Source organism: Pteropus alecto, unplaced genomic scaffold, assembly GCF_000325575.1.
Source record: "Pteropus alecto unplaced genomic scaffold, ASM32557v1 scaffold98, whole genome shotgun sequence".
In the NCBI taxonomy this organism is placed as follows: domain Eukaryota; kingdom Metazoa; phylum Chordata; class Mammalia; order Chiroptera; family Pteropodidae; genus Pteropus; species Pteropus alecto.
The window spans coordinates 21,715,702-21,737,142 of NW_006443570.1; the positions used below are offsets into that span (position 1 = coordinate 21,715,702).

The 21,441-nt window shown below is 39.9% G+C and overlaps 1 protein-coding gene across 3 annotated transcripts in view; it reads left to right on the forward strand.

The window, feature by feature from the left end:
- VPS53 (VPS53, GARP complex subunit) overlaps positions 1–21,441 on the forward strand; it is a 128,073-nt gene that overhangs the window by 54,741 nt on the left and 51,891 nt on the right. For 2 of the 3 annotated variants that reach the window (XM_006925053.3, XM_025041786.1), the window contains 2 exons: positions 271–412; positions 14,769–14,870. In XM_006925053.3, coding sequence (XP_006925115.1) covers positions 271–412; positions 14,769–14,870 — 244 coding nt within the window. The remainder of the gene's footprint in view (positions 1–270; positions 413–14,768; positions 14,871–21,441) is intronic. The other variant, XM_025041785.1, reaches the window with a different exon arrangement.

The window sequence follows — 21,441 nt, forward strand, 5'->3', positions numbered from 1 at the left end:
AAATATATTTTTTAAATATATAAAAATACTAGTAATAATGTAAACAAATTGGTGTCCATAATTCTTGATTTTTTTTTGACCGATAGATAATCTCCTTAAAATTCTTATTTAGGATATGTATTTCTATTCCCCAGGCATTAAACTTAGTTGGTAACAGAACTCAGGATTTGAAATAACCACATTTTTTTTAATATAAGCTAAAACCATTTACTTTGTCTTATCTCGAATGATCCATTTGTTTGACAGTATTCTTATCTCTTTATTCTGAAGGACAGAACTTGCCAAGATTATGCGAACCAGAGCTAAGGAAATTGAAGTGAAGTTGCTTCTTTTTGCTATTCAGAGAACAACTAACTTTGAGGGGTTTCTTGCAAAACGTTTCTCCGGCTGCACCCTGACAGATGGAACCCTGGTGAGACCTTCCTGAGAGAATGTGGGACATGAAGTTCATGGGTTGAGTAGTTGGGCTTCACTTCAGTCATTCACAGCATGAATGGCTCAAGCTCTTAATCTCCCATTCCAGGGATTTCACTGAATTCACACGAATAGTGGTGGGACAAGGTACTCTGTATGGATTTACTGTTTGTCTCTTATGCAGTACTTCATGTTTTTAGAATGGCCTATCATCATTTTATCTAAGATTTGGCCCCATTTTACAGACTATCAATTACGTGAGTCACGGAGGCCTCACTTATTCAGGCACAAATACCTTATTACTTTATTAACTATTGAATTGTATTATAATTAGGATGTGTTTTTACATTAGGGATTGTTAATGTCTCTGGTGAGCAAACCAGGTCAGTGTGTGTCTATAAACTTCAAAGCCAAGTATATAGATCAGCATGTCAGAGATACTAAAAGGTTAAAACACAAAGGTACGCAGATCAGAGGACTATGCACCTCCATCAGAAGGGTAGAATATGGTGTTGTTGGTTAAAATCATTTAATCTCCATGTAATCAAAGACCAGGCCCAGAGTGTCTCTCTGAAAACCTTTTTTTGGAAATCCAGGCTCCCTGCTGACACATCAGTATGCTTTCTTCAAATTTCCTATCCATGGGGAAAACCACATTTTTATGTTTTATAGTACTTTCTGTTTACATCATTACACACACAGACAGACTTTGAGCTTCGGGAATGCAGGAATCATGGCTGACTCATCTCTGTTCCCTAGTCATGCAAAGAATAAGAATACACAGGCCTGCAGGCAGGAAGGAGGAGGGAGGGAGGAAGAAGTCGAAGTTAAGAAAGTCATACCTATTGAATTGCCTTTAAAACTAGATTTAAAAAAAAAACAAACAAACAAAAAACAAAAAACAACTGCTGGTAACAACAGAGAAGCTATGTGATTTGGTAGGAAAATTTTTGGACCAGCAGTCAAGAGAGACTTGTGGTCCAGTCCTGACTTTGCTGCAACTCAGTGAACTGCCTTCTCTCTTAAATGAAAAGAAGAGAAAGAAGAGACTACCTTTTTATAACAGCATAGTAGAGAGAATAAACAAGACATAAAACCCAGAAGCCATAAAGAAAAGTACTGAAAGATTTGACAACATAAAAAGAACAAAATTCTGTTTGGGAAAAGAGACCATAAACATAATAATTAAAGAATAAACAACAAACTAGGAAAAACCAATTTAAGCTATATAAAACAAATGATCAATATCCAGCATTCATAAAGAATTTTTAAAAATCAATACAAAAAAGACAACCCATTAGGAAAATGTATAGGATCCGGCAAAAAATTTACTGAAGAAATACAGTGGGCTAATAAACATGAGAAGAATAGAACAAAATACTAATTTCCATATATCAGGTTGGCAAAAACAATTACAAGACTAACAGTACAGGATTTTAGTGCTAGTACATAAGTTGATACAGCTTTTTTGGAGAACAGATTGTCATTATGTATCAAAAATTTAAATATGCATGTCCCTGTGAGGCAACAACTTTACATCTAGATATGAAGTACCAAGAAAGAGATGAACTGCAGCCTTTAAAAAAAAAAAAAAAGAAAAAAAAAATTGAGATCTGTAAGATCTATCATTGGAGAATGGTTACATAAAATATGGTATATCCATCCTGTAGAGCAGTGTATAGCAGTTTAAAAGTGATAGAATGAGAGATAGATCTAGATATGCTATCAGGGAAAAAAACCTCTCAGATATATTGTAAAGTCCAAAATGTAAGCTGAGGCCAGTACATGCGGTGTAATTTCATTTATGTAAAAAATAAAAAGCATGTTTATGTATGTAAGTGTGTAAGAAAAAAGTCTGGAAATGATAACAGTGAATGTCTCTGGGGAAGGAAGTTGGAGTGAGAGTAGGCGGAGAAGAATTTTTTTTATTCTACTCTGGTATTTTGTTTAAATTTTTTTATACGAATTCATTTACATTGTTTTTTAAACATATTTTTTGCATTTATATACTTTAGCAAAGTTATTTTTCAATTTTCTTTTAAATGAGGGAGATAGGCCAAATCAGTGACTTCCAAACTCTTTCTTCTAACAAACTCTGTTGTGAAATCCACACAGAGAATAGCTAGCATATTTTGAATATCCACTGTGTGTCCCATACTGTGGTAGATGTTTTTGCTAAAGTCACTTTGCTCATCAACTGTAGGAGGTAGGTAGGTGCTATAGTCATTTGCAATTTACCCAAGGCAGCACAGCTTATTTGTAAATACAGAAAAACTGAGCTACTGTGATTGAAGTTGGGGAGAAAGGGCAGAATTGGGGTCTAGAGCCCCATTCATTTGTTGTTTACCCTTCATTTATGCTACCTTCTCTAGCTCCCAGTTTTCCAATTCTAAAATCCTATTACTTTCGTGGAATCCCCTCTTTGCCCCGCAAGAACTTGCCTCAGCGTAGGTGCATCAAGAGCTGGTCCCTCAGGGCACTGGGCTAACTAGTGTCTTAAGGCAAAACCACAAGGCCATCCCTACTCAGTGCCACTCGTGGCTTTATTAAAATATAACTGAACCACAAAGCACCCTTTCTGTACTTAACAAATACATGCACACATATGCACCCCTGCTTGTTAATTCATGTTCAAAATTGATTTCTTTTTACTAACAAGGAAAAAAGAGGCCGCAAAACAAATGAAAATGATCTTAAAGAAAATGCAAGTCACAGGAGGAAATAGATAACAGCAATGACATTGAAAGAAGCACGTATCTCTCCTGAGAAGTATTTGGTTGACTTCATTCAGCACTATCCTGATTTCCTCACACTGGCCCTCCTCTTTGCCCTGCTAAAGCCATGCTTTTGGCCTGGTTTCAAGCAGATACTCCTGCATCTCTTAGTTCACCCCTACAGAGATCTGCTTGGGGACAGGGAAGTTTAAGCATTGAGCATAGGCCCCACGTGGGAGCGCCCCACTAAGTGCCCATGGCTTCCACCTGGGCAGAGTCGGTAGCGCATAAAGACAGGCTCCGTGAGCCAGTAATTCAGCTAACTGTATGGGAAATAGATCCCAGTGAAGGATGCTTGAATAACAGTAGTGCCAAACACCTGTTTTGAGCTGTTCTTCTTCTCCTTTGGCTATACCCTACTTCCTGAGGATTACAGGGGAACAAATGGCCCTGTTGTACATGATGACCAGGATAGCCTATTAAACTTGGGCCTGTTCCAGAACACATCAGGTCTCTCTTGTGCTAGGAAATGCCTTAAGGGTCGAAAGAGACAGGGTAACGTGGTCAGGGACAAGGCAAGGCTACCGAACAGGGTAACCACATAGAGACCATGAAAAAATGGCAGAAGCTGCATGTAAGTTTGCAAAGAACAGTGCTTTTTTGTAGGAAACAGGTATAAGGGTGTCAGAGTGGCAGCTGGCCGACTGGTAAACCTACTGCTGTCTGATGTAGGAGAGGGCTGGAGGTGCTTGTGTCTCGGCGGCATGGCCTCCACGTGCACTCACTCTGCCAGCGTCGAGCTCCTGGATTGCAGCCTTCCATCTCCCATTAGGTGCTGTGCTCTGTGGTGTTGGCCATGGTCGCCTAGGAACACTTGAACCTTTTTCACCAATCTCTTCTTTTTTGGTCCTCTGTTTTTGAAATGTTCTGGCATAATCAATTTACCAGTATCTCCTCGAATTGTACAGTTGCTGCTTCCTCTCCTACGAAGTTTGCAGAGAGTTTCAGGTTACACATCCTTGGCCAGAAAATCCTGCTGGACCATGAACTCTTTATTCACCCCTCCAGTTGTTTTCTCCACAGCCTTCTCCAAATCATTCAACTTCTTTAAGTCAAACTCTTCCCCTGAGACCATTCTTTGTCCCAGTGATCATGACCCAGCAACCATTCTGCATTCCAGGTCCTGACAATGACTGCTCCACAGTCAGTGACTGAGCCTTCAAGGATTTTATCTAAAAGATTAGTTTCTAGAAAGGCAGCAGAACTCCTATAAGCTTTTTACACAAGGCCAGCCAGGTCTTGGAGAATCAGTTCACTGTAGCCTGCTGTGGGTATGTGAAAGTCGTGTTTCTCGCTGTAGGTGATGTTCACTTTGAACTTGATCCTGCTGTCACCTCGCTGTGGGCAAAGTGAGCCGCACCTTCACCTATCGTAGGGACCTTGGATTAGTCATGGCCACTGACCATGCTCCCAGTAGACAACACTGGGAAGAGGCTGGCCCACGCCAGGCCAGGGGCTCCAGCTAGCCTGACTCCCAGTCTAGCTATTGGGCACCCCACCTGAAGACCTGTCGTTGCTCGTCTCTTTACCTCCTCCTCACGCTGCCTTGCTCCCAGGATATGTTTTTTTGGAAAATCTTTTGCAGCCACCATTTTATTTCAGAGTATTATAATCTACAAAATGAACCAAGATGTATCTTGATACCTTTCAACATATGCTAAATTTCATAGAAAGTTAGTGAATTCCTTGGGAAGTTACAGAGTAGATAAGTCAGCCAAGGAGCCAAGTTTACCATAGACCGTCCCAAGCCCACCCCCCTCCACCCTTGACTGATTGACTGTGAAACAGTGAGGGCGAGCTTGAGGGCTTGATAAGCTCACCTGGAGAGATCTGCCACAGCTCAGTTTCTCCTAACTGATCAGTGTGATGTGTTATCTTTTGTTCTTTTTAGACAGATGGGACTTTGACATCCGATAGAGTTGTAGACCGAAAGAACTTTGAGGACAGGCCTTGTTTTGTTTTTATGGTACTAGCCCTAATGAGTTTAAAATGTTCTGCGTTGTCACTGTTGAGTGACACTGTTGAACTGTACTGGAAGACGGGAGCTGCCACTGCTTTTTGCTGTTTGTCTCAACTCCTGGTCCTTCAGGAGGGATTCAAAATAGTCTAAATTAAAATGCCTTGAAATTAAAAGGAAATGTCTGGATGTGATTTAACTATACCCACATGCTTTACTAGTGACTTAATGATTAAATTCAAGGTAAACATTATATTCAGCCTCTATGAAAGCAGAGTTAGATTGATTTAAGGATTTATAACTGGCTCAGTGAATTTGGGAGATTTTTTTTTTAATAAAATTAAATTTTTTCTCCTTTTCATGCAGCTGTATTTCTCCTTTTCTTGGCCATTGCATAAGTTGCCTTTCTAAATAGAATCGTCCTTTGGCTTATAGGGGTGATTTTAATATACATTTATACTTGCCCAGTTTTTTAAATTACGTTATAAATATAGAAGCTGTAGGTGTGATTTTTGACCATGTGATTTGAGCATAAAAACATTTGAAAAAGGCTCACTGCTTAGGAAAGCCCACACAGAGTGGTTTACCCTACACCTCAGTCTTCCAGCAATCTAACACCTGCATTAGGGAGAGTGTGTAAGAGGAGGAGGGGCAGGGTCTTGGCAGTGCTGTTGCAGTGCAAGGCCTGTCCTTCCCTTACCTGGTGAGTCCCCTTGGTGTTTCAAGATATTTTATAAATGCTTTATTTGATGCTAAAGGAATATATTCCTTCATTTGAATAACATCGTTATTGGAGATAAACTTCCGTTGGTTTCTGAAAAGAAAGTACCACATGGTCAAGATAGAAAATGTGGAAATTATAGGCAAGAATGGAGAAACAGAAAAAAGTCATTTGTTTTCCCATCAATCAGATGAGGATTTTGGTGTGTTCATTGTGTACATTTTATACAGTTCAAACTGTACTTTTTAAATACATTCTTTTCTCTGCTTATTTTTTAAATTGATATGACAAAAATTTACTTAAAACTCATCATTAAAAGTGTACAGTTCCATAAGAGTTTTTTTTGTTTTTGTTTTTTGTTTTTTGTTTGCTGTATTCACAAAGTTGTGCCACTATTCCAACTATCCAATTCCAGGACATTTTCATTGCCCCCCAAAAGAATAATCCCCATCCCCCAAGCACATACTTCCAATTTTCTCCTTCCACTAGCCCCGAACAACCACTAATATCTTTCTGTCTATGGATTTGCCTATTCTGGACATTTCAGATAAATGGATTCATGTTATTGTGGCCTCTGTGCCTGGCTTCCTTCATTCTTTTACTGTTTTCAAAGTTCGTCCATTGTGTAGCACATATTAGTACTTCAGTCCTTTTTATGGCTAAATAATATTCTGTTATATGGCTATACCTTTTATTTATCCATTTGTCAGTTAACAGACATTTGAGTTGTTTCCACTTTTGGGCTATGAACATTCATGTATTCGTTTTTGTGTGAACATATGTTTTCAGTTCTCTTGGAAATATATCTGGGAGTAGAATTGCCGGATTGTATTGTAACTCTATGTTTAACTTTTTGAGGAATTGCCAAATTGTTTTCCACAGCAGCTGCGCCATTTTACATTCCCACTGCCAATGTAGGGGAGTTCTGATTTTTCTACATTCTCACCAATATTTGTTATTTTCTGTGTTTTGTTGTTGTTGTTTTTTAATTACAGCCATCTTGATGAGTGTAAAGTAGTATTGTGGTTTTGCTTTCTATTTTCCTAATGACTAATGACATCGAACATTTTTTTCATGTGCTCATTGGCCATTTGTATATCTTTAGAGAAATATCTGTTCAAGTCCTTTTCCCATTTTTAAGTTGGGTTATTTGTCTTTTTATTATTGAGTTGTAGGAATTTTTTATGTATTCTCAATACACTCTATATAGCCTTCATATGTTTTATCATATATCAGATATGTGACTTACAAATATTTTCTCCCATTCTGTAGGTCGTCTTTTTTTTTTTTTTTTTTTAACTTTTTTGGTAGTGTTCTTTGATATGTAAAAGTTCCTGATGAGGTCCAATTTATTTTTCTCTTTTTTTATTTGAGTTGGAGTCACATCCAAGGTCACAAACATTTTTAAAAATTAATGCATAATTAATATACAGTATTTTGTTAGTTTTCAGGTACACAAAATAGTTATTCGAGTGATCACTACGGTAAGTCTAGTAACCATCTGACCATCTGTCACTAGATTACAAGGTTATTAAGATATTATTGACTGTATTCCCTGGGATGTATATTATATCCCCATGACTTATTGATTTAATAAGTGAAAGTTGGTACCTCTTATTCCTCTTCACCTTTTTCATCCTTCTCCCCACTCCCTTCCCCTCTGACAACCATCAGTTCGTTCTCTATGTCTGTGTATCTGTTTCTGCTTTGATTCGTTTGTTTTGCTTTTTAGATTCCACATGTAAGTGAGATCATAGAGTATTTGTCTTTCTCTGTCTGACTTATTTCACTTAGCATAATACCTCTAGAGCTAGCCATGTTGTCACAGATGACAAGATTTCATTCTTTTTTATGGCTGAGTGATATTCCATTGTATATATACCACATCTTCTTTATCCATTCATCTATTGATGGGTACTTAGGTTGCTTTCATATCTTGGCTGTTGTATATAATGCTGTAATGGCCATAGGGGCGCATATATCTTTTTGAATTAGTGTTTTGTTTTCTTTGGATAAGTACCCAGAAGTGGAATTGCTGGGTCATGTGGTAGTTCTATTTTTAATTTTTTAAGGAACCTCCGTACTGTTTTCAATAGTGGCTGTACCGATTTGCAATTCCTCTAATAGTGCATGAAGGTTCCCTTTTCTCCACATCCTTGCCAACACTTGTTTTTGTTGTCTTTTTGATAATAACCAATTTGGTAAGTGTGAGGTGATATCTCATTGTGGTTTTGATTTGCATTTCCCCAGTGATTAGTGATGTTGAGTATTTTTTCCTGTGTCTGTTGGCCATCTGTATGTCCTCTTTGGGAAAATGTCTGTTCACATCCTCTGCTCATTTTTAAATCAGATTGTTTGGTTTTTTTGATGTTGAGTTGTACGAGGAATTTATATATTTTGGATATTAACCCTATTGGATCTATCATTTGCAAATGTCTTCTCCAATTTAGTGGGTTGCTTTTTTGTTTTGTTGATGTTTTCTTTCACTGTGCAAAAACTTTTTGGTTTGTTTATTTTTGCATTTATTGCCCTTGCCTCAGGAGACATATCCAAAAAACATTGCAACGACTGATGTCAAAGAGCTTACTGCCTATGTTTTCTTATAGGAGTTCAAGGTCACAAACATTTATTTACACTTTGTTCTAAGAGTTTTATAGTTTTAGCTCTTACATGTAGATCTTTGATCCATATTGAGTTAATTTTTATATTAGCTCTTACATGTAGATCTTTGATCCATATTGAGTTAATTTTTATATGTTGTGTAAATATAATTTTATATCCTACTTTTCTTCATATGTCTTATCTTAGGTGCTTTCTCAATCACTATGTATCATTATATAGATGTTTCATAATTTCCCTAACTACCTTTTCCTAGTTGGACCCTTAGGTGCTTGTCATTTTTTCACTTTTATAAATAAGGCCACAATGAACATTTTTGTGAACCAGTCTTTTTTCACATTTGAGATTATTTTCTTATGACACAAGTAGAATTATAGGATCAAAGATAGGAGCATTTTCAAGTTTAAGGTAGCCTCTGTTTTAAACTGCTTTTTGTACTCTCGTCTCTTATGAATGCACCTGCTTACTCTCTCCCATTGCTGAGTCCCGATATTAGTGATGGTTTATTAAGATTCAGAAGAAATAATCACTCTTTGTGGTGACATTTCATGGTGTTAATGTGCTGATGCCTAATGTAAAGGGCTGACACTGCCAGATTAAAAAAAAACAAAGCAATCTGAAAATGTTTTTTTAATGATGAGAGTAATACATGCTTCCACTCCTAGGTATATACCCTAGAGAATTGAAAATTCTCATATGTTCATAGAAATGCTTGTACACAAATGTTCATAGCACCACTATTTACAGTAGCAAAAAGGTAGAAACAACCCACATGTCTATTAATGGACAAATGGATAAACACAATGTGGTATTTCCATCCAATGGATTGTTATTCAGCCATAAAAAAGACTGAAGTACTGACACTTATTACAGCATGGATGAACCTTGAAAACACTATACTAATTAAATGAAGCCAGGCACTGAAGGCCATATGTTATATGACACCATTTTGATGAAATGTTCAGAACAGGTAAATCCGTAAAGACAGAAAGTAGATAAGTAGTTCCCTAGGGCAGGGAAGAGGGGAGGATTGGGAAGTGACAGCTAATGGACATGGGGTTTCTTTTGGTGTGAAAATGTTCTGGACTTAGATAGCGATGATGGTGGCGCAACCTTATGAATATACTAAAAACCACTGAATTGTAAATTATTTTAAAATGGTGAATTTTATGTTAATTATATCAATTTTAAAATATTAAGAGTTTTAGAAAATACTGTCTGAGTTTAGTTATAAATCATCTTTACTCTTCCAATAAATAATTTGTCTGCCAAAAGAGAGAGAGAGAGAGGGGAAGAGAAGAGGGAGATGGAGGGGGAAGAAAGGAAAGATATATGCTTGTTAAAATTCAGACAATAAAATATTTTAAAAGAACAATCTCTTTTCAACTACTCTAAATTCCTCTGCCTAGAGATGTCCACTGTTTAATAATTTGGGGTATATTTTTGAGACTGTCTTACAAGAGCGTGCGCACAAGCACACACGCACACATACACACACACACAGGTTTTTAAAATTTTGTTTATAGAAAATAGAAAATGTTGCTAATTTGTCTGAAGAAGATTTTATTAAGTACTTCTTATCTGATCAGCATTTATTTATAAATGTTCAAGCTCTCTTTGTGCAGGGCCTTAGGAAAAGATTTGAATAAGACAGATGCTTATGACCTAGCAGGAGAAAGAAATCTATACGTAACTGTCACAGTATAAGATACGCACCTGGTGGTACTGGGCGGGGTGGGGGGCAGGGTCCCAACAATATTAAGCCAGGTGCACAGAGCATGGTGCTACAGTCCTACCAGCTGAAGCCTCCAGGCCATCTCTTTAAGGACAGATCAGGAATTGGTCTAAAGTATTTATAGAATAAGAAATGCAGAAATTGTGAAACTTGCATTTCATAACTGAGAGCTTTCTCCTCTAGGGAAAGGAAATAGATTAGTCTTAAATTTCAGAGTTCCTTCTTTGATAATTTGAAGTGTCCAGGTAGGGCCTCAGAAAGGGATTTGTAAAAGCAGATCCAGATATGTCTATACTAATGACTTAAGCCAGGTTCTCTCTTCCTAACAGTAAATTAGACAGCTTGGCTGACCTGTGGCACTTACTGTTTTGGAGGTGTTATGAATCCCATGTGGTTTAATTAGTAGGAATTAACTTTCTATACGAAGAATTTTTCTTTCCTGTATGAGCTTGAAATCAACTGTCACCAAAAAAAAAAGAATGGATTCTTTTAAAATTGGGAAGTTGTGCATTTCTTGGCAATTTTTTGGTTTCATTTAGCAGCCCCAGAGCTCATGGAATATGTCATTTGAGTTATTCAAAATCTAAAGCCAAATTCGTAATTCTCTATGGTTTACGACAGCTGCAAAGCGAGAATGCAAAGTGTGGTCAGGTTGGCTCCGACAGCAGGGCTTATTCGTGCACAGAAGGCTGAGTTGTGCCACTGATTGCTCTCTGCAAGGACTTGTTCTTTCATCACAGCAAATTAATCTGAGCTTTAAATAGCAGGAGTCTCTATCTGCCCACAGGGCTTTGTAATGTCACATCTACCCAGAGGGTAGTGGTTCTTGCGGTACTTTAGGGGCTTCGCTGGAGACGAGGGAAGATGGGAGAAGACTAGTAAAGTGTGCTCTTGCCCTGTAATTTGATGGGCCCATTGCTTTCATTTCCTGGAGAGAGCTCAAAGAGACAAAATGGTCGGGACAGGATCTTACTTGTGATTAAAAGGAATTCTTTTTACGAGACTTCTTAGCCCTGTGTTCCCACTTCTCCTTCTGAGAATTACTAGAGAGGCACAACTACTGTTCTTCCTTATTTAGTTGCCTGCCCCTATTAAATACTAATGAACGCTCTCACTTTCTGAGCTTTCCCTATGTGCCAGGTGTTGTGTTAAGCTGCTTTATATACGTATCTCATGCTTTACATACAGTATCTCATTTCATCCTCATGACAGCTCTGTGCGGCAGGCATTAATATCCCTTCATACTGCAGATAGAAGAACTGAGGCTTGGACAAGTTAAGCAGTGTACCCAAGTGAGAGAGCCTGGACTTGGACCCAGGGTTTATTACTCAGGTAATGGTGACACCAGCCATGCAGTCGCCCAAGCCAAAAAGTGAATAATCCTTGATTTCTTTCTTTCCTTCACCCTCACATCCACTCTCATAACAAATCCTCTTGACCTCATTCCTAAATGTGTCCCAAATCTGGCCACTTTTTTTCTCTCTCTACAACACTAACTTTGTCTACTCCCATAGCCTCTTAAACTGGTCTTGCTTCCATTACAGCCTCCCCACAGCAGTGGAATGATATTTTAAAAACCTAAATTAGATCATATCATTTCCCTGTTTAAAACTCCTACTAACTGCCCAACTACAGTGAGAAAATCTAACCTTTCCCATTAGGCACCTGCTGTCTCTCCTGCCTCGTGCCCCCATCCTCCTTTCTATCCCTCATTCCAGCCTTTGCACTGGGTCCCCCTGCTACGAATGCTGTTCCCCAGATCTCTGCCTGACTAGCTCCTTCTCCTCATCTAGGTGTCTGCTCAGCCATCACCTCTTCAAAGAGACTTTCTCTGATCGCTCTATGTAAAGAAGCACTTCCCCAGCCCAGCTCAGTTTCTAAATTTTACTTTCATCGCACCCTTTTTTAATCTATCTTATTCAGGGTTGTATTCCTAGTGCCTAGAAGATTGCCCGGAACAGAGTATATGCTCAGTCCTGGCTCAGATATCATTTCCTTGGGGATATTTTCTGTGACCTTCTGTCGCATCCTTTCATAACAACCTCAGTTTTTCCTGCAAGGCCTTCATCACCCATTTATGTGATTATTTGATTAAATTCTGTCTCCCTAACCTGACCATGATCTTGAGGAGGGCCGAAAGTGGTCTGTCTTGCCCACCACTTTACTCTTAGTGCCCAGCACATCCATTTGTTAGTAGACAGATGGAAGAATGAATCACTTTTCTTGCATTAACTTGGTCCACACTTGGAATGCGTGTGCCTCCAATGAATGAGCAAGGAGTTCCTTAGTGCCCGCACGCCTTCAGGAATCTCATCAGGATGTTAAGAGAGACAGACAGTGGGAATAAGAAAGAACCTTTAGAAACTTTGCGAACAAGTGGCTCACCCTGTACTGCCCCAAATGCCTTTTCAACGCTGCCTTTTATGTTTTACTTCTTACTACTTACATCCATCCATCGGACACTCCACCAGTGAGTGTGGAGCCCAAGGGTACCCTCAGTCTACCTCGCCAATATCCACTTTTTGTCATGATTTTCATAACACGTTGTTTTTAAAATGAAGGCCACCTTTGTGTAATTGCGAGACGTTATTATCAACTCTGATAAACCTAGCCGTAGATGAGGAATGTTTAGTTCAGAAGTCCAGATCTTGTTTCTATCACTGAATGATTTTGAACAGAGCTTTCAACTTCCAGTGACTGACTTGCTCTCCACATCTCTAAAGGACCAAAAGATTTGAAATCATAGAGATTCAGCTCAGAAGTATGATCCTAAAACCCACTGTTAAGCCAGTAGGTTAAGGAATTCAACATTATAAACTAATTTATCTTGTTGTTGAAGCTTAGACTTTGTAAATTCCCTTTCTCACCAATTCCCCTCTTCCTAAACTACCAGCAGCCCTTACAGACAACTAAAGCTTAGAGATACTGTTTTCATAGAAACATGTCTTTCTAAAAATAGCCTAATTCTAAAAATAAACTTAAATAACTTTATAGGCTTTTTTTTTTTTTTCCTGGGTCTATGTCAGGCAAAGAAGCCAAAGTTTGGAGTGTATAAATTTGAAATGTTTGCTTAGTTTTTAGGCCATATTGTTTCTCAGCAGGATATCACAAAAATCATTATCCTGCTAATGATTACCCTGAGCTAATGCATTAATCACAAGGCTTTCTCCATATACTGAGGCTCTTCTAGCTATATAATAGCATCCAAGTGTTTTGGCCAAGAATTAAGTAGTTGACGTGAGTATAAGCAGAATTGTTTCAAAGCCTAAACCAGACACAGGTGTGGGTTTTGTTTTTTGTGTTTAAATTTTATTATTTTCTGTTTTTTTTTTTTAATATCTTTAGCTGATATCCTGGCACTTGACAGATCATTCACCCTGTAATCCATCTGCTGTCCCTCTTGGTTTAGGGATTAGTTTAAGTTGCTCTACTGACATATGCTTAATGATATATGTCATAAGCATATTTTGAAACTCCCTGTCTACCTGGCGGCTTATCTTCAGGAGCCATTCCATGCCCCTTCCCCTCATCCTCAGCACCAGCCAATTCCTTTTATCCTGCTCGTCCACTTAGTTTCTTTTCTTTTAGAACTCCCAGCTCCCTGGCCTAAACAACATCTTGAGGTCAAATTTGTAAAAATTCCAAAGAGCTGCCTCAATTCTGTTGTTGCACTGGAATTATCATCACCAGTGTCCCTTATATGTGCTTCTTCTAGGGTTTCACACACTTTATCACATTTGATCTTTCAAGTAGTCCTGTGACTGTATCCTCATTCAGCAGATGAGGCTGCTGTGGCTCAGAGAAGATAGATGATTTGGCCAGTGCAGCAGAGTTGGAGCTAAAACCCACATCTTCCGCCTCCAGCTTTCCCACTAGCCCGTGGTCCCACGCTGTGATATATTTTGAAAGAGTAATTATATTCAGGAGCTGGAAAGTAATTTTTGTCAAGGAGATTTTGGTTGTGGTTGTCATGAGACTGATTTGGGAAGGAATTTTTGCCTATAACATAGAGCATGTAAGATTAGCTTTATAGTTTGTTTTTGAATTCACACCCATCTGGCATTTTGATTCATTCATATTTATGGAGCACCTATTACATGCCAGGCAGTAGAGAGAAGATGGGGGGATAAAACAGACACGATCCCTGCCTTCATGGAATCTAGGTAGAAGACAAATAAATGGGCAATCGCAATATTTTAATAAGTACCCAGGTAGGGGATGTACTGGTTGGTATGGGAGCATGTGGCAGGGACATCTAACTTAAACATGACAGATAAGTAAGGCTTCTCAAAAAAAGAGACTTCTAATTTGAAGGCTGAAGGATAAGAGAGTTTTAGCCAGATTGGGATTGGGAGGGGTAGGGTAGGCAACAAGGTTTCAAGAAGATGCAAAAGCAGTTTGAAGGCCTGAAGGTGAGAAATGTGGTCCATGTTTTCTCAGTTCTTGCTCATTAGATCAGATTTCATGATATAGCTGTTGGAGAGACTTGAAAAAGCAGATCAATGGGGAAAGCTCAGAAAATACCTCTTTCTCATGTCTTCTTAACAGAAAAAACTTGACTCTCCACCCCCATCCACCAATCCCTTCTTGGAAGATGAGCCAGCACCAGAGATGGAGGAACTGGCAATGGAGAAAGGAGATTTAGATCAAGTAAGTCTGGTTTGCATTTCCACACGAAACCTACCCAATGTTTGTTTCTGAAAATGGGTCTACCTGCTCTAAATGTGATCTTTTGGCTGTTGACCACATGTAGCGATCAGTGGTCTGTATAGAAAGCCTTTATCTGAAAGTGTATTTAGAAAACTGAGTGAAAGAGCGACCCTTCCTGCCCTACCCCTCTGCTCCCAAAGAGCCTCACCACTGGAATTAGTGACACAATCAAGTTTAATTAGCCCATGTGGTGAGGCAGCAGAATTCTGCCCTGCCTCATTCATCATCTCCTACACTTGTCGGTTTAGCTTTTGATTGTACTCTCATCTCGTCCAGTGATGATGTGAGAGGCTGAAAGATCCCCAGTGAAATTAGCAGCACCATCAGCTGGGAGAGGCCTCCACTCAGTGTAAACTGATAACTTTAGGTCTGGAAGCCATTGGGGAGGCCTGGAAACATCAAGGTGACCAATGGCGTATTTGGAGAGTTACTTTTCAGAGCACACTAGCACTTTCATTTCCTTGGGATTTTTCTGTCCAACTCTAAATTTCCTCTCCCTTCATCCTACAAAATGTTGCTTTCGTTTCACTGCCACTTTACGACAAAAGGGGTTAGAGTAATAAATCAAAACTTTTTCTGTCTGGATTAGTTAACCTTCTTTTTAATTTTCTATACTTAGCTTCTAAAGAATTACTTTATAGTCTTGTTTTGTTCTAGACACCATCAAAAGGGAGGCTGGCTGGGAAGACTAGCTCTGGGAAAGACCCGTAGCCATGCTCTTTGCAGGTAGCCCTACATTCCTAGCACAGTGAGGGTAGGTGTGAGATCTCAGTGGGAGCCAAGAGAACAGAATTTCCAGGAGCAGTTCTGAAGTGATGCAATAACATGTGTCTGGTCCACTGATTATATAATTGTAATAACATGGACACCTCACATTTTTATGGTGCTTTGTAGTTTAAAAGTCTTTTACATGCTTTATTTCATTTCATCTTCACAGTGCCTGCCACTCATTTTATAGGATTTTATATGAGCTGCGATGCCTGCAGCTCAGAGAGGTTAAGTGATTTGCCCAGGGTTACATAGTTTGGAAGGGGAGGAGCTAGGACTAGAAGCCAGGTCTGGAAGTCAAAGACTAGAATTCTTTTTCTGGCACTCTTTGTATTACACTATGATGTCTTAATGAAAAGTAGAGAATATAGAACTGAATCCCATGAATAAAAGTGAATGAATAAAACTGAGGAGATACCTTGAGGCTGTATCAGAGACATCTGTGGGATTAGATATAATTGATTTAAAGCCATCCTATCAGCCAGCATGAGAGAAAACAAAAGATTTCTTCTAACTGAAGAAATACATCTCTCAAAAGACCCTGTTTCCAGGGTGGAGTAGGAACCTCTATATTCACTTCCTCCCACGACCACATCAGAATTACAGCTAAACTGTAGAACAATCATCATTGAGAATCACCTGAAGTCTAGCTGAACAGAAGTCTTATAATTAAAGATATACAAAAGAAGCCATGTTGAGACTGGTAAGAGGGGCAGAGACTCAGAACAGGCTGGTCCCATACCCACATGTGGTGATTAAAAATAGGGAGGGATATCTCGGCTGCAGAGGCCATCCCCATACCAGGCTCCCCAGCCCAGTATTCCAAGGCCGGCAAGAGAAGTCCCCATAACTTTTGGCTGTGAAAACCAGTGGAGATTGTGGCTTAGTGAAACAGAGGGCAGCTGGAGTCACAGGCACTGTTCTGAAGGGCCTGCACACATACTTACTCGTTGATGAACTCAGTCTGAGCTCCAGTAGCTCAAAAGGCTCCAGGGACACATGGGAATGAACTGAACTGTCTGGCTTCAGTCCAAGGGTTGGAGGGGCAGCTTTCTCCTAGACAGAAGTGCTGACAGAAGTCATTGCTCTTTTGTTGAGTCCTCGCCTCATCCAGCGTGCAGATACAGGCAGCAGCCTTGATCTGAGTCTCCATCAATCTAGCTTATACCATTCGTCCTGTCCTGGTGGTTCCTTGAGACCCTAACCATCCCAACTTGTGGGCCCACCTAAGCCATTTCCCATGGCTTTTTCATACAAACAGCCCATCTTGGCTCATGCTGTGTGGCCTTTCCTAAAATTTCTCAAAGATTCACAAACCCCATAAAAATCCCAACATCTGGCATTGGCATGTCTTACTAAGCAGCCCCAAGCCTGGAACTAGTGGCAGCCAGCCTCAGTTGGCAGCTTAGCCTCTCCCAGGCACCTCCAAGCATAGCACAAGTGACAACCATACAGATCTCTTTGTAGCTCATATCAGGTGGCCCCGGGTAGGACATAGATAGCTGCTGACGTTGGCCCGCACCAGAGCTTCCACCAAGAGGCCCCAGAACCAACACACCCGGTGGCCAGCTTCAGACCACACCAGAGCACCACTCAACCACCTCCACAAATGATACACCCAAAAGGCAGACTCAGCAGGCACCAGAGCCCCACTAAAGTAAGTCCTACTTCATAGGATCAGTCTCTGCACAAATAGCTTCTCCACTGTAGTCATGGCCAGTCCTCGCAATTAGTCATTCTGAGGGTCAGTCCCTCCTACTGACGTGCGAACAACAACCAAGGCTCAACTACAACAGGAGGGCACACACAACCCACATAAGGGACACACCTGGAGCACCTGGCTCAGGTGACCAGGGAGACTGTGCCACCGGGCCCCATTGGACACCTCCTACATAAGGCCACTCTGCCAAGACCGGGAGACATAGCAGCTCTGCCTACATAGAAATAAACACAGGGAGGCGGCCAAAACAGGGAGACAAATATGTCCCAAATGAAAGAACAGAACAAAACTCCAGAAAAAGCACTAAACAAAATGGAGACCAGCAATCTATTAGATGTGAAGTTCAAAACACTGGTTATAAGGGCGCTCAGTTAACTTAGGGGAGGAGTAGATGAACTCATTGAGAACTTTAAAAAAGAGATAGAAAACATAAAAATAGAAATAGAAAATGTAAAAAAGAACCAGTCGGAGATGAAGAATACAGAAAGTAAAGTGAAGAATACATCAGGGGAATCAGTAGTAAATTAGATGAAGCAGAGGATCAGCTCAGCAATTTGGAAGATAAAATAGTAGAAAACATCCAGTCAGAACAGAAAAAAGAATCCAAAAAGATGAGGATAGAGGATAGTTAAGAGGCCTCTGGGACAACATCAAGCATACCAACATTAGCATCATAGGGGTACCAGAAGGAGAAGAGAGCGAGCAAAGAATTAAAAACCTATTTGAAGAAATAATGACAGAAAACGTCCCTAACCTGGTAAAGGAAATAAACATACAAGTCCAGGAAGCGCAGAGTCCCAAACAAGATGAACCCAAAGAGGCCCACACCAAGAGGCATCATAATTAAAATGCCAAAGGTTAAACACAGAGAATCTTTAAGGGAAAAGCATCTAGTTACCTACAAGGGAAGTCCCATCAAACTGTCAGCTGATTTCTCAACGGAAACTTTGTAGGCCAGAAAGGATTGGCATGAAATATTCTAAGTGATGAAAAGCAGGGGACTACAAACAAGATTATTCTACCCAGCAAAGCTATCATTTAGAATCAAAAGACAGATAAAGAGCATCCCAAACAAGAAAAAGCTAAAGGAGTTCATCACCATCAAAGCAATATTACAAGAAATGTTTAAAGGACTTCTTTAATAAGAAAGGGGTGGGGAGAAGAGGGCGGGGTAGAGGGAAAAAGATAAAAAATGTCAATTGTAAAATGGCAATAACTGCATATCAACAATTACTTTAGATGTGAATGGATTAAACGCTCTAATCAAAAAACATAAGGTGGCTGAATAGATAAGAAAACAAAACCCTTACATATGCTGCCTACAAGAGACTCTCTTCAGATCGAAGGACACACACAGAGTGAAAGTAAAAGGATGGAAAAAAATATTTCATGAAAATGGAAATGAAAAAAGCTGGAGTAGTGATACTTATACCAGATAAAATAGATTTTAAAACAAAGGCTATACCACGAGACAAAGAAGGACCCAATAATCTCACTCTTGGGTATTTATCTGAAGAAACCCAAAACACTCCTCCTAAGGGATGTGCAGATCTATATGTTCATTGCAGCGCTATTTACAGTGGCCAAGATATAGAGCAACCTAAGTGTCCATCGATAGATGAATAAATAAAGAAGTAGTACATATATATACAATGGAATATTACTTAACCATAAAAAAGAATGAAATCTTGCTATCTGCAACAACATGGATAGACCTAGATGGTATTATGTTAAGTGAAATAAGTCAGACAGAAAGACAAGTACCATATGATTTCACTTAGAGGTGTAATCTAAAAAAAATAAACAAACAAAACAGAAACAAACTCATAGACACAGAGAACAAAGTGATTATTGCCAGATGGGGAATGGGCAAAAAAGATGAAGGAGATTAAGAAATGCAAACTACCAGTTATAAAATTAGTCACAGGAATGTAAAGTACAGCACTGGGAATATAGACAATAATATTGTAATAACTGTATGTGGTGTTAGATGGGTACCAGATTTATTGGGGTGATCACTTTGTTATATCACCATGTGGTACACCTGAAACTAATATTGTATGTCAACTGTAATTGAAAAATAAAAAATTATTTTAAAAAATTCATCTCACATTTTGGGAGGAGGGACTGCAATGGGAAGGAGGAGTCTGGATGTACAGTTCATTTTTCTGGTGTACCGTCCACTCACATTTCCGTCACCTGCCCCCTTTTAGCTTGCTTTATGTAGTAGTGTTATTTTCAGGGCCCTCATGTCTCCCCAGTACTAGTGGTTGCCATGGTCATGTCCAGAATTTCGTAGTTGAATACTCAGGTGCTCGTAGTGCTGCTGTGAAAAGTTATCCCTTTAGATAGTTATCTCTGGATGTTATTAAACTGGGTTAGGTTAGAGTCCCCAGTTACCTACAAAATCAGTTTCGCCAGGTAAAATATGATATTTCTTTCTCATGGAACTTTTTGCTCATTCTGGAAGCTCGAAGTTATTGTTGTAAGTCCCAAGACCTGCTCAGTCTAAGGACACAGAACACAGATATAAGGGTAAAGCGGTCATGTGGTGGGGAAAATGCCAGACTCTGGTCTGTCATTTATTGACCATGTGACCTTAGGTAGGTTTTTTTTATTATTATTATTTTTTACTCTCTCTAGACTTCTCTAGTTTCTTCATCTTTAGAGACAGATAATGGTTTTCAAATCGTATTTGTTGGTGCCGCATCAGATGTCACCGAGGAGACTTGGGAAGAGCCAGGGCCCTAGGTTCCTCCAAGCAAAGCAATTCTGAGTCGCTTTTATCGTACACTTTCAGGTAAAATGTCTTCTGAACCAGGGGTTTTAGGTCTTTAAAAAGAAAGTACTAAAACTTCCTGGACTAGATAGATGATCTACCTGCAAGTTCACAGGCTGTTAACTTGTTAGTAATAAAACTTAAACAGCAAGGACTAATGCCTCCTCAAGTACCATCCCCAACCTTCCACTGCCTTACCAGCATTGTCTTGCTTGTGATTGATTAGGTGGGAGCACCAGGATCTCCCTCTTCCCAGCTACTTACTGGCTTCTGGAGTTGGGTGCCCAGGAGCCCCGTGGGGTGTTGGGGAGGAAGTCCACAGATGCTGGCGGTGAGCTTAGCCAGAAGTGGAAGGGGAAGGCCCCTAGTGATTCCCCTGGGTTCCCCTGGGTTACCCAACCCCCTGCAGCACTGCAGTCGGTAGACAGTTTGCCCTCAAGGTAAGGGTCACTCCCTGGTCACTGCTGCAATTTTGGCTATTGAAAGGGGGGAATGAACTTGAAAAGAGGTATGTTGTTTGAACAATCAGTTGCCAACATATCCCCAAAGACAAAATGGCATATGAAAAGAGGCTGAGGGTGCTCAAAGTATAAAAGAAAGGGAGAAAAAATAAGGAATTTCTGGTTAAAAATATACCCTTCTGGTGATCCGAGCAGTTAGATTTAATCTGTTTACATTGGATAGTAATAAAAGGAAATGGGACCAGCTGCAGACCTCCTTACTGTGACAACAGTAACCTTTTATTATTCCATCAAACTCCAGGAGGAAATAGCTTAAACATCTGCAGCTTTTGGACAGAATTCACACACTCAGATATCCAGCCTGAATGCTACTGCTAAATGACTTAGTTAATGCTTTGAGCTGAGAAGCAACCCTTTGGGGAACTGGACAGTGCAAAGGGAGACACTAGTTTGAGTTGAAATTCCAGCACCTATTATCTAAATCTGAGCACATTGGTAAAGCATCTGTAGGCAGGAGGCAGCCCTGTGGGGGAAAGAAAAAAGGAGATGTCAGGCAATCTCTGCCATTGTTCCCCTCTTGCTTCCAACTCGCACTAAAAGTGCTAAAAGAGGACTCAGAGCAGAGATGTGGTGACAGGCCTCTTACTGCGGGCAGAGGGCAGCGGCGGCACTAGTGTGCAGAGGCTGCCTGGGGCACAGTCACCTGCAGGTGGAGTTGGGACACCTGCCCTGTCTGATTATGCAGCATTCTGAGTGCCAAAATTCAGAGTGTTCTGTGGGGCC